A 12,192-nucleotide genomic window follows, 5' to 3' on the forward strand; every position below is an offset into this window, starting at 1 on the left:
AACTGGTAAAAAATATATTTATGTATACAGAATATGTACAAAAACCAAATATAAAAAAATAAGTAGGAAAACTATTAGATTTACAACGTGCGTTTTCTCCCGTGCAGGCTCAGGTCTCTGTCTTTGTCTTCTCAGAACAAGCGCTACAAGAGAACAAGAATATCCGTTAGTGCCTGTTTTCCATTATTCCTCTCCCAAGAACAGATTGGTAAACGTATAACTGTCCAGAACTAGTCCTGCACACATCTAGCTGCTTCATATTATATTTTCTTTTTACAAATACAGAGAATCACAAAATAGAAAGCTTTACATTTATATATATATTTAAAACATTATATATGAACACATCTCATTAAGTTTAGACAAGGTAACAGTTACATAGCAACAATTTATCTTGTGCAGATGCATTTTTTCCCCAGAGTCATTTTTCATCATTCATATTATATACTGGATCTAGTGCATATGCACACCTAACAGCTCTGTGTGTTAATAAAAGGGTATGATGTAGTTCAGGTGTGGAGCTGCGTCAGCATGCGTAGTCTCCAAAGGAACAACTAATAGGTTTATTCCATGCTAAAAAGAGAAGAGAGAAAACACAACTTCTTCACACCCGAAGAAGGCTTCACAGCCGAAACGTTTTGTTTTCTTTCCTCTTTTCAGCATGGAATAAACCTATGACTTGTTCCTTTACAGCTGGATAATTAACAGCAGGTTTGGCCATCATGTCCAATCACTGCAAGTGTATCAGTAACGTCTGTGCTGAGATCAGAACTGCTGTCAAGAGGGCAGGAACTCGAAGACATCTCAGTGACATTTACCACAATCCCCGCAGTGCCCTGCAGCTGCAACATTTCTGACCAGACTTTGTTAAACAGTTCAGTTTGGCTCTCATATGCACAAGTGCAACAAAATGTTTTTTTGCATGTGTGCTCCAATAAAATGATGCAGCTTTGCGTGCAGGTTTGATGCGATCAGTACTAGTGCAACAAAAATCACCCTCAAGTTCAGCCGTTTTAAAGACTTGGACAAATGCAAACAGTTTTCAAAATCCTCATTTGCATAATTAAAAAAAAGTGATTACCACTTTTTCACAAAATATCAATTAAAAAGATTCTAACACCTTTAGCCAACTGTTCAGAAACAGCTCTGAGCATAGGAGAATGGATAAACACTTTTTAAACAAGATGGCAAAGTTTAGCACTTATAAAGAATATATAACTGCACTTTCAGATAATCACCTTCAATGCATGTGCCTGTAGTATTGCTCCTCAATGAGCAGAGTGGTTTTAAGGGAGAACAAATGAATCTGCTGTTTGAACACCTGCTCCAGTACAACAGAGCACAGCAGCACAGTTCAATACACCGGCTACAGCAGCTGTTCTCCCATGGTCCACCAGTTTATAGCTTGGGCCTGGTTTGCTCATCCAACATTAACCTGCTGAAACACAAGAATCAGACTAACCTGTCTGGCATCATCAGTCCATGTTTCTCACAGGTCTCAGGTTGTGGCACTTTCTGTTTATATGTATCTGCAAATATAGAAACATATTTCTTGAGAGGCGGTCAAAGTGAGGAAGTGACCTGGTTCTCCATGTGCCGTTTCAGTAGTTCTGATCACAGGGGCCAAGGCGACGCTGTGGAATTTGATCCGTGTGTGTAAAAAGGTGTAGCCGCGCCCGTCCCGACCCCCCTGCGCTCCTGTGAGGGGGCGAGCCCGCCCCCAAGGAGCAGTGGCAGCAGCACCCCTTCGGGGGGTGACCACGGGTATCGACTGAGCCCCGAGACCGACCCGTGCAGAGCGCGAGCCCTACCTTGCAGCCAGCGGATCTGCGTGGCCGGGCCGTAGCCCTGCTCGTTCTTGGCGGCGATGCGGAAGACCACGGCGGGCCGGGAGGTGCAGTCGATGTGCGCGTTGCTCAGGTGCGAGGAGGACACGGTGCAGAAGGTCTTGGTGCCGCGGTAGATCCTGATGAAGGCCAGCGGGCCGGGGCTGCTGGCGCGGGACTTCCGCACCGCCAGGTACATGGAGTACTCCAGGATCCGACCGGACGGAGAGCTGGGCGGCTCCCAGGTGATGTGAACGGAATCTGCAGCCTGGGGGGGGGCAGCAAGGCACGGAGTGGTGTGACACCCCCAGAGCACCTTCGGGTCTCAACCCCCGACCGACACTAAAACCACAGGCTGGGAAACGAATGCTCTTGGAATGGGCACGACCACACATTCTCAAAGCCCTGTATTATTATAACTAGGTACATCTGAAAACAATGAACTTCACCCTTAAAGTTAAAAAGAATCGATCCAGGAGACAACAGCAAAATCAACAATGATGCCAAGACCCAGAGCAAGGAGCTCCGGGAGCCTACAGCACGGAAACAGGCGGCGCTGCTCTGCGCAGCGAGTGGCGGGGGTGTGGAACAAGTGCCCCACTGCTGCTCGGAGACGCACCTTTGTGATCTTGACGGAGGAGGGGGCCCCAGGGAAGCCCGGCTGGCAGGTCTTGTATTCGCTGACAGGACTGTACCCCCCCTGGCCACAGCTGTTGATCCCTGCCACTCTGAACCTGTAGGTGGCGCCGGGGGTCAGCGGCTGCTGCTTCCGGTCCCCATAGTCCTGCACATCAGCTGGTTTAACCTGGATCCATTACATTAGCTAATCAATACCCGGTATTGAGTAGAGATATCATACAGACATATCTAATCAATACTTGCTCTTTGAATGCTTTAAAAAAATACTTTTTCCGACAATACATCAATATACCATACATTAAATTCTATAGAAACAAGTAATAGGTTTATTCCATGCTGAAAAAAAGAAAAAAGAGAACACAACGTTTCGGCCGTGGAGCCTTCTGCCGAAACGTTGTGTTCTCTTTCTTCTTTTTTTCAGCATGGAATAAACCTATTACTTGTTCCTTTGCAGCCTACGCATGCTGACGCAGCTACCCACCTGAACATTTAATTCTATAGCTGAACAAAGTTTGAAGTTCCAAATCCAAAATATACTTCGCATTAGCAACAACTAAGCACACATATCTCTATCCATTATGAACAACCCAGACTGACTACTCCCTCCTCAGTCCTGCCAGGTCAGGCTCTGAATACCGAGTTCAGAGCTGGGAGGACGGACAGGACAGAGTACAGACTTTAGCTGGTGGAGCAGTGAACCGCACGTGCCTACAGATATTACCAGAGGATTAGGGATTTTCAAACTGCACTCAGGATGGGTACAATTAAACAGTAAAACACATGCCCACTGGTCATCTAGGACAATTCCACTCTGAACCCGTCGTCAGTGGTGGATACAGTGCTGGATTATTAACAGCTTTTTTTAAAACCACTGTCTTCCAGCACAAACCAATGTGGCTGTACAAAGGAAATGCTACTTACTGGCCCCTGGGCGCCCCCTGGTGGCGGCAGGTAGTAGTGCGTCACCTCTGAGAAGAGCGTTTTGAAAATTCCCACATCGTACCACTGGGGAGGGTCTGCCCTTTCTTCTGCGGGCTCCTGCGGCGAGAGAGATCAGGACCGCTGTAAAAATCCAGCGGCTCAGAGAGGAAGAGCACAGAAAACAGCACCGCCGGCAGCAGGCAGGCAAACAGCAGCTCAGCTCACCATGTCTGCGGCGCCGTTGGCAGTAGGCAAGGGGGACGCTGGGGCTGGGGAAGACTCTCGCTCTGGAAGAACTGCAAGAATGTTTGTCATTAACCAGCAGCAACACAAAAAAGTCACCCGTCATCCGCAGTCTCGCACGGTTGTTACTAATTCATTTTGATGACGCTTTCATTCGAAGCGGCCCCGCTAGCCAGGCAGAGTGACGATGCACTCCCAGCGGGACGGCGGCAGTGTCCCACCCAGGACCTGCGCTCTGCTCCCGGAAAACACCCCGGCACCCTGCCCTCGCCGACGGCCGTCACAGCGAGCTGTCTAACCGCGCGGCGCACACACACACACCGCCCTTCTACCGCCCACCCCTCACCGGACCTCAGACTCGGCACGGCGCCGCAGGACACCAGCCCCTAACGAGCTCCGACTCCCGCCGAGGACGCCTCCCCCGGTCTCCCCGGCGTCTCCCCGCGGCCGTGGGGCAGCCAGCAGCTCGCCGGGCACGGCCGCGTGGACTCACGAGCACGGCGCCCTGGAACAACGGAGCGACCGCTTACAGATGGCGGCGGGCAGCCGGGTGCCGGCGGGCCTGTTGTCGTCCGTCCGGTGCGCCAGGTGGGCTCCCTCCGGAGGGGCGGCCTCCTGGAATTCACAGAGAGCGGCGTCACTCCGGCGGGGCTCTGCCACAGCTTGGCTACTCAGCAGAGGACGACGAAGACCCCCGACGAGGGCTGGGCGGGTCTGGAATAAGCTACCCGGCCCTACAGACCGAGCAACGCGCTACTCATCACCGAGGCTGAATGCCCCCTCGGCGGTCACCTCTGTTAGGCTCTTGAATTAAACACACCGAAGAAAGACTGAAAGGACAGCCCACTGCCCCCTGAGTAAGACTGAAGACTCCACAAATCCCCCCAGCAGAGCAGGAAGACGTGAAAGGCTCACGTCTTCGACCAGGACACTGCAGGAACACGCGGCTGACCAGGCCTGCTGCGGGCTCCAGCCTCAGAGCTGGGTTCTCCAGCACATGAGGGAACCCTTTACTGGTTCCATGGCAGCGATTCCAGGAGCTGGCCTGCAGCCCCTCCTGGACCAGAGGCAGCTCCCGTGTCAAAACCCGCCGCCCCATGGGGGCATGAGACTCACCAGGCGCGCGCGAGGACTCGCGTCTCCCAGGGGCCTCTCGCCGGGGGCCCGGCCGCTGCCTGAGTCCGGGGCGGCCGGCGGTCCTGCACAACCCGAGCAGAAACCCCAACGTCAGACCTGCAGCCCGTCACACACCCCCTGTGCCGCGCCACCGAGAACGAAACCCCCCGAGCTCCCGCTGCTCGAGACCCAGCTGGTCCTGGATGACACGCGGACACGTTTATTCCCCAGACCCACAGGGGAGTTTCTGTCTGGTAGTCAATGATTTCAGACCAAAGTCAAAGGCGGTTTGCGTTTCGTTTTACCTTATGTTTCAGATAAAAGTGCGAGCGCTCGAGAAGTATCGAACCGCTCTGCTTCTCTAAAGAAGCGACTCCAGGGCGGTGCATTTAAAACTGAGGGCGGGAAAGCCGTCCGCATGCAAAGCACTGTGGGAGCCTGGAACGAGACAGACGCCCAGCTGTGCTGTAGCCAGCCGCCTCCAGTCTGTGAGCACACGGACGCTCGCACACTCACCTGAAGGGGGCGCCTCGGACGAAGGCTGCTGCTGCTTTGGGCCGGGGGAGGGGGCCGGTCCCGCGCAAAGAGGCTGCAGCTGGAGCAGGTAGGCCTCTGCCGCAGGGAGGGGCCGCCAGGCCACGTGCAGCGTGTTGATGGTGGCCTTCACCAGCAGCACCGCCGACGGGGTGGAGGGCTTCTCTGCAGGCAGATGGGACAGCGGGCCGTTTGCGAAGGAAATCACACGCGATGCATCACCCCCTCCCTGCTCCCGCACTGCTGAACGTCAACATCAGCCGGCGTCGACACCCCTGAACCAAAGCAAGAGGCAGGCGTTTCCCCCTCCTGCTCGCTGGGCTGACAGCAGCGGATGATCCAGGACTGTCTCGAGAGCTCCTGCACAAAGACGGACTCTCCATCTATCTTGAGTGAGAACTGTACACACGTTTGCACGGTGCAAAGCAATGCTCTGAGCGTTAACAACATGTGTGTGCGTGTGACAAATCCCGCAGCTGTGTTGTTAAAGACGGCCCATCAGGAAAATATTGAATCAGCACTCCTCCTCGCAGACAACTTCTTAACAATACATGATTAGACAGGCGGAAGAAACAATTGTATGAGATCCTTTCCATATTCTTAATACTGCATACCAACTTCTTCCCTGTGTAGATCTCACAGACACACATATTAACTTGTTCCCAGCAATTAATACAATTCAACAGCAAGGGTAAACGCAACTGGATCAGTACTGACTGTGTTTGTAACTAACTACGTTGTGACTCTGTTGTAAAGAATTATGAATGTAAGGTTTTGTGATGTATTCAATGTGTGACAGTGTAAGTTCTCCCCTTGGGGACACAGTTCAATCCTGAGGTCTACCCGCTACATGCAACCACGAGGAGCAGATGGGCTGGCCGGTCACCTCTCTGCTGCGACATTATGCTGAACGGCTCCAGACCCTCGAGACCCCCCAGCTGGCCGGCATGGCTCACCCGTCTCCAGGTACCACAGGTCCTTGCAGCACACCTGGGAGTTCCAGGCCTTCCGGTAGCCGTCCCGGCCGCTCCAGATGTAGAGGCGCGAGCCGATGGTGGCGGCGCAGTGCCCTGCCCTGGGCCTGGGGCCACTGCCAGCTCCTTTCCCCTCCTCCTGGCCGTCTTCGTTGGACACCAGGCAGCTCCAGGTCATGGAGTCTGCGGGGAGAGTGCCGGCTCACATCAGAGGGGTCTGGGCTAGGTACCGGGCATCGCTGGGAGAGCGCACCCCTGGGCCCGCTCGCGAGCGCGCTTACACAGGTCACTCAGGAACACCGCTATCAGACCCAGGGTTCGAGACGCTATATTCTGCGCCAAGGCACCACTGCTTTAAAAATTCACAAGACAAAAAAGTTCATTGAAAACGGGGAAAATACCTCTTCGTTTAAAGTCTAGCAAACGACCCCCTCCGTGACATACTGACCGAGGTTCAGGGCGGACATGGAGTTGGTGCACGTCCACTCGGCGCCCAGCGAGCTCGGCTTGTCTTCGCTCCTCAGAACCGGGATCCAGCCCCCAAACACAAACATTCTGCAAGCAGGGGAGTTAAGACGCATCAGCTCTGGGGAGCAAGGCCTGGCTGGGATTGCCAAGGGCAAACACAACCGACGGTGCATCAGGCCGAGCTGCATCACGCGTGCTTTAATGTCGCCTTAAAAGCTGCTTGTAGTAACGGCTCAGTAAGAGCTACAGTACGCCAGCACAACAATTTACAAAGATGGGTTCACTGCTGAAGCTCTCGGCCAAAACGAAACCTGAGATGCTATTAATTAGGTAACACAATTTGTAGCTTTGACCAATGTGCATAGTGCTGGCTTCCCTGAAGACTCAGAGCAGCTTTTTACGTCACTTGGCACTCTCAGCGGCAGCTCCACACCTCTGGGTAATTACGGAAGAGAAAGATGCACACAGCTGCCTCTGTCGGCTCGCTGACACTTTCTCACGACCACCCGCGGCCGAGAAGGGGCTCGGGGCTCTGGCCACACACGCGTCTCAGCCCATTGCCGATTCGGAGAGCAGGAGACAGGTCCTCTGCGAGCGAGGCTCACCTGTTTCCTATGACGTTGGCAGAGTGGAGGCTCCTGGGGGCCGGGGCAGGCCCGCGGGTGTCCGGCTGAGACCAGGTCATGGTTTCTGGGGAACGCAAGATCACAGCAGCCAGAGAACATGAGCGCTCTTCCGCAGACAGTCACCAGCTCCCGATAAGCACACACGCACAGGCACACCCAGCTAAACTGCATGCGAAAAAAGAAAAGAAGCTGACAGTCTCTGCGTGGTAGACACTTAAACATGATTTCTTTCCGCAAATGTTAATGCGCAACTAAAGATTCATTCTTTCAGATTATTCCGAGAGAAATATCTCTGGTGACAGCAATGGCTGTTTGAAAGCTGTTGTGGATAAGAGCTGAGTGTCTTGCCGGGTTCAGTCATGAAGACTGACTCTCCTCCTCCAATGACATGACATCCTCCAAGTCTGAGTCTTCGACAGGCCAGGAATGGCTGCTTTGGGCCTGGGAGATAATTAAGATCTGAAGACTCAAAATGGAAATTTGGAAAATGTCCCTTATTCTTCTTTATACAGACATTGCACTCCAGGGTCTGTTTAGCATACAGAGACTCAGTGGGCTGGGTCTTAGTTCTGATAGGCTGGGCACAGGAATTCTCACTTTCGTGGAAATATTTGTGAAAAATTAGATGTCTGCATCGTCTCCTTCATGAGTTTCTTTAACAGATGTTTGTGTCTTTAAAGCTGCAGCCTGATCTTTAACTCTGAAGCCACAGAGTTACCAGGGGCCCTGGACATCCCCAGTGCACATGTGCACACACACACACGTGTATACAGCAGCAGTATCTGTGGGAAGCGCACACACGTGTATACAGTAGCAGTATCTGTGGGGAGCGCACACACACACACGTATACAGCAGCAGTATCTGTGGAAAGCGCACACACGTGTGTAAAGCAGCAATATCTGTGGAAAGCGCACATACGTGTATACAGTAGCAGTATCTGTGGGAAGCGCACACACACACATGTATACAGCAGCAGTATCTGTGGAAAGCGCACACACACACACACACAGGTGTATACAGTAGCAGTATCTGGGGAAAGCGCACACACGTGTATACAGAAGCAGTATCTGAGGAAAGCGCACACACGTGTATAAAGCAGCAATATCTGTGGAAAGCGCACACACGTGTATAAAGCAGCAATATCTGTGGAAAGCGCACACACGTGTATACAGAAGCAGTATCTGTGGAAAGCACACACACGTGTATAAAGCAGCAATATCTGTGGAAAGCGCACACACGTGTATAAAGCAGCAATATCTGTGGAAAGCGCACACACGTGTATACAGAAGCAGTATCTGTGGAAAGCGCACACACGTGTATAAAGCAGCAATATCTGTGGAAAGCGCACACACGTGTATACAGCAGCAGTATCTGTGGAAAGCGCACACACGTGTATAAAGCAGCAATATCTGTGGAAAGCGCACACACGTGAATACAGCAGCAGTATCTGTGAAAAGCACACACACGTGTATACAGCAGCAGTATCTGTGAAAAGCACACACACACGTGTATACAGCAGCAGTATCTGTGGAAAGCGCACACACGTGTATACAGTAGCAGTATCTGAGGAAAGCACACACACACGTGTATACAGCAGCAATATCTGTGGAAAGCGCACACACGTGTATACAGAAGCAGTATCTGTGGAAAGCGCACACACGTGTATAAAGCAGCAATATCTGTGGAAAGCGCACACACGTGTATACAGCAGCAGTATCTGTGGAAAGCGCACACACGTGTATAAAGCAGCAATATCTGTGGAAAGCGCACACACGTGAATACAGCAGCAGTATCTGTGAAAAGCACACACACGTGTATACAGCAGCAGTATCTGTGAAAAGCACACACACACGTGTATACAGAAGCAGTATCTGTGGAAAGCGCACACACGTGTATAAAGCAGCAATATCTGTGGAAAGCGCACACACGTGTATACAGCAGCAGTATCTGTGGAAAGCGCACACACGTGTATAAAGCAGCAATATCTGTGGAAAGCGCACACACGTGTATACAGAAGCAGTATCTGTGGAAAGCGCACACACGTGTATAAAGCAGCAATATCTGTGGAAAGCGCACACGTGAATACAGCAGCAGTATCTGTGAAAAGCACACACACGTGTATACAGCAGCAGTATCTGTGGAAAGCGCACACACGTGTATACAGCAGCAGTATCTGTGGAAAGCACACACACACACGTGTATACAGTAGCAGTATCTGAGGAAAGCACACACACACGTGTATACAGCAGCAGTATCTGTGAAAAGCGCACACACGTGTATACAGCAGCAGTATCTGTGGAAAGCACACACACACACGTGTATACAGCAGCAGTATCTGAGGAAAGCACACACACACACGTGTATACAGCAGCAGTATCTGAGGAAAGCACACACACACGTGTATACAGCAGCAGTATCTGAGGAAAGCACACACACACACGTGTATACAGCAGCAGTATCTGAGGAAAGCACACACACACACGTGTATACAGCAGCAGTATCTGAGGAAAGCACACACACACGTGTATACAGCAGCAGTATCTGAGGAAAGCACACACACACACGTGTATACAGCAGCAGTATCTGTGAAAAGCACACACACACGTGTATACAGCAGCAGTATCTGAGGAAAGCACACACACACGTGTATACAGCAGCAGTATCTGAGGAAAGCGCACACACGTGTATACAGCAGCAGTATCTGAGGAAAGCACACACACACACGTGTATACAGCAGCAGTATCTGAGGAAAGCACACACACACACACGTGTATACAGCAGCAGTATCTGTGAAAAGCACACACACACACGTGTATACAGCAGCAGTATCTGAGGAAAGCACACGCATGAGCGAATGCGTCCATACGGACAGCTCACCCAAGTCCAGCTGCCAGAGGTCTCCCAGCCGGCAGCCCCTCATGCCCCCGAAGATGTAGAGTCTGGGGGGGGCGCTGCTCTTAGTGTTGTACACCACCGCGGTGTGGGACTCCCGCGCCGACGGCGCCGCGCCCCGAGTCTCCGGGACGCTCCAGCCCTTGACCCCGGACACGGCCTGCAGCTCCAGCTCGAAGAAGTCATTCAGGTACCTGGCGAACACGAGCGTCACAACTCTCTCCAGCGTCTGCGAGCACCAGACCCCCCCCCCGCAAGAGTCCTCAATCACAGACGCACAATCACTCAGAGCAGCTGCACGTCGCAGCCCGCCAACACAGACGCACAACGCTCCACGCCGCCCCCCTGCGCCCGCGCTGCAGAGCGGAAGGCAGCCAAGCCCCAGTGTGCGGGCCCCACCTGGGGACGTTGCTGTTGGGGTCCTCGCTGTCGTTGGCCAAGCCCCCGAACAGGTAGCACTTGTTTCCGAAGAGGGTGAAGCTGTGGCCGAGCCGGGGGCACGGGGGCGCCGCGTTCCTGGGAGGCCGGGGCTTCAGCTTCTTCCAGAGCCACCTGCTGGCCTGAGAGGACAGTGGGAGCACTCACTGAGCGTGCACACCGGACACCCCCACACTGGACACCCCCAGAGAGCCCAGACTCGCCAGACACCCCCACACTGGACACCCCCAGAGAGCCCAGACTCGCCAGACACCCCCAGGGAGCCCAGACTCGCCAGACACTCCCACACTAGACACCCCCAGAGAGCCCAGACTCGCCGGACACCCCCAGGGAGCCCAGACTCGCCAGACACCCCCACACTAGACACCCCCAGAGAGCCCAGACTCGCCGGACACCCCCAGGGAGCCCAGACTCGCCGGACACCCCCAGGGAGCCCAGACTCGCCAGACACCCCCACACTAGACACCCCCAGAGAGCCCAGACACGCTGGACACCCCCACACTAGACACCCCCAGAGCGCACGCGCACACACACACACTCCAGGCACCCCCAGAGACCACACACGCTCACGCCAGTGCCCCATGTGATCAGGAACACGCTGAGCCTCTCCGCTGATCTCCAGTCCGAACCCTTTACCTCACTGCTCCACTTCCGGCCGCGGCTGCACGTGTGAAGAGCGTGCGTTCACTGCGCGCGACAAGGGCGAGGACGGCGGAGTCGACCCAAGAACGCGGTGGCCATTCTCCGCGCAGCCGCGCTACCAGGTGACAGCGGCGCCCTTTCAGACTGAGGAAACTGGCCTCACACGAAACACTCCCAAATCAAGGCTCGTGTGGGGGAGGGTGAGCACGTCACCGGGAGGCCCGGAGAGGTGCTGGGACGGGGGACTCACCTGCAGCTCGTAGAGGCTGTTGCTGTACTTGCCGAACTCCACCATCCCCCCGAACACCAGGATGCGGGTGCCCTCGCAGACAAAGCCATGGGCGGCGCAGCCGGGGGGGATGTCTCCACGCACTGCTGGCAGGAACCACTGCTTGGACACTGAGAGCAGGACAGAGACCACAGGGGCTCAGGGACACCCCTCAGCTACAGGGGACCCCTCCTCTCCTGCCCTGCAGGGACACCCCTCAGCTACAGGGGACCCCTCCTCTCCTGCCCTGCAGGGACACCCCTCAGCTACAGGGGACCCCTCCTCTCCTGCCCTGCAGGGACACCCCTCAGCTACAGGGGACCCCTCTTCTCCTGCCCTGCAGGGACACCCCTCAGCTACAGGGGACCCCTCTTCTCCTGCCCTGCAGGGACACCCCTCCTGTCCTGCTGGGGACCCCTATTATTTAATTCAGTTGCCTAATGGAACTTCACATTTTATACTCTGCTATATCTTTCTGCTTAAAGGACTGTAAGGCACAATATAACCAGTGCATTTTAATTAATGAAGATAGTTATGATACATCAGAACATGAAATAATGTCTTCTAAATTGCATCTGAGCTGTAACACTTTAAAAAGACTTAA

At 53.6% G+C, this 12,192-nt stretch overlaps 1 protein-coding gene across 2 annotated transcripts in view; it reads right to left on the reverse strand.

Moving 5' to 3' along the window:
* hcfc2 (host cell factor C2) overlaps nucleotides 1-12,192 on the reverse strand; it is a 13,504-nt gene continuing 1,312 nt past the window's right edge. Inside the window, exons 2-16 of one of the 2 annotated variants that reach the window (XM_069192897.1) lie at nucleotides 11,571-11,719; nucleotides 10,640-10,800; nucleotides 10,226-10,434; nucleotides 7,327-7,411; nucleotides 6,702-6,808; nucleotides 6,236-6,436; nucleotides 5,262-5,444; nucleotides 4,746-4,828; nucleotides 4,160-4,244; nucleotides 3,612-3,682; nucleotides 3,387-3,503; nucleotides 2,446-2,631; nucleotides 1,812-2,094; nucleotides 1,463-1,529; nucleotides 1-143 (exon numbers count right to left, since the gene is read on the reverse strand). In XM_069192897.1, the coding sequence (XP_069048998.1) occupies nucleotides 110-143; nucleotides 1,463-1,529; nucleotides 1,812-2,094; nucleotides 2,446-2,631; nucleotides 3,387-3,503; nucleotides 3,612-3,682; nucleotides 4,160-4,244; nucleotides 4,746-4,828; nucleotides 5,262-5,444; nucleotides 6,236-6,436; nucleotides 6,702-6,808; nucleotides 7,327-7,411; nucleotides 10,226-10,434; nucleotides 10,640-10,800; nucleotides 11,571-11,719 (2,021 nt within the window). In that variant the 3' untranslated portion in view covers nucleotides 1-109. The remainder of the gene's footprint in view (nucleotides 144-1,462; nucleotides 1,530-1,811; nucleotides 2,095-2,445; nucleotides 2,632-3,386; nucleotides 3,504-3,611; nucleotides 3,683-4,159; nucleotides 4,245-4,745; nucleotides 4,829-5,261; nucleotides 5,445-6,235; nucleotides 6,437-6,701; nucleotides 6,809-7,326; nucleotides 7,412-10,225; nucleotides 10,435-10,639; nucleotides 10,801-11,570; nucleotides 11,720-12,192) is intronic. The other variant, XM_069192898.1, reaches the window with a different exon arrangement.

The sequence above is a fragment of the Lepisosteus oculatus genome, chromosome 7, assembly GCF_040954835.1.
Source record: "Lepisosteus oculatus isolate fLepOcu1 chromosome 7, fLepOcu1.hap2, whole genome shotgun sequence".
Classification (NCBI taxonomy): domain Eukaryota; kingdom Metazoa; phylum Chordata; class Actinopteri; order Semionotiformes; family Lepisosteidae; genus Lepisosteus; species Lepisosteus oculatus.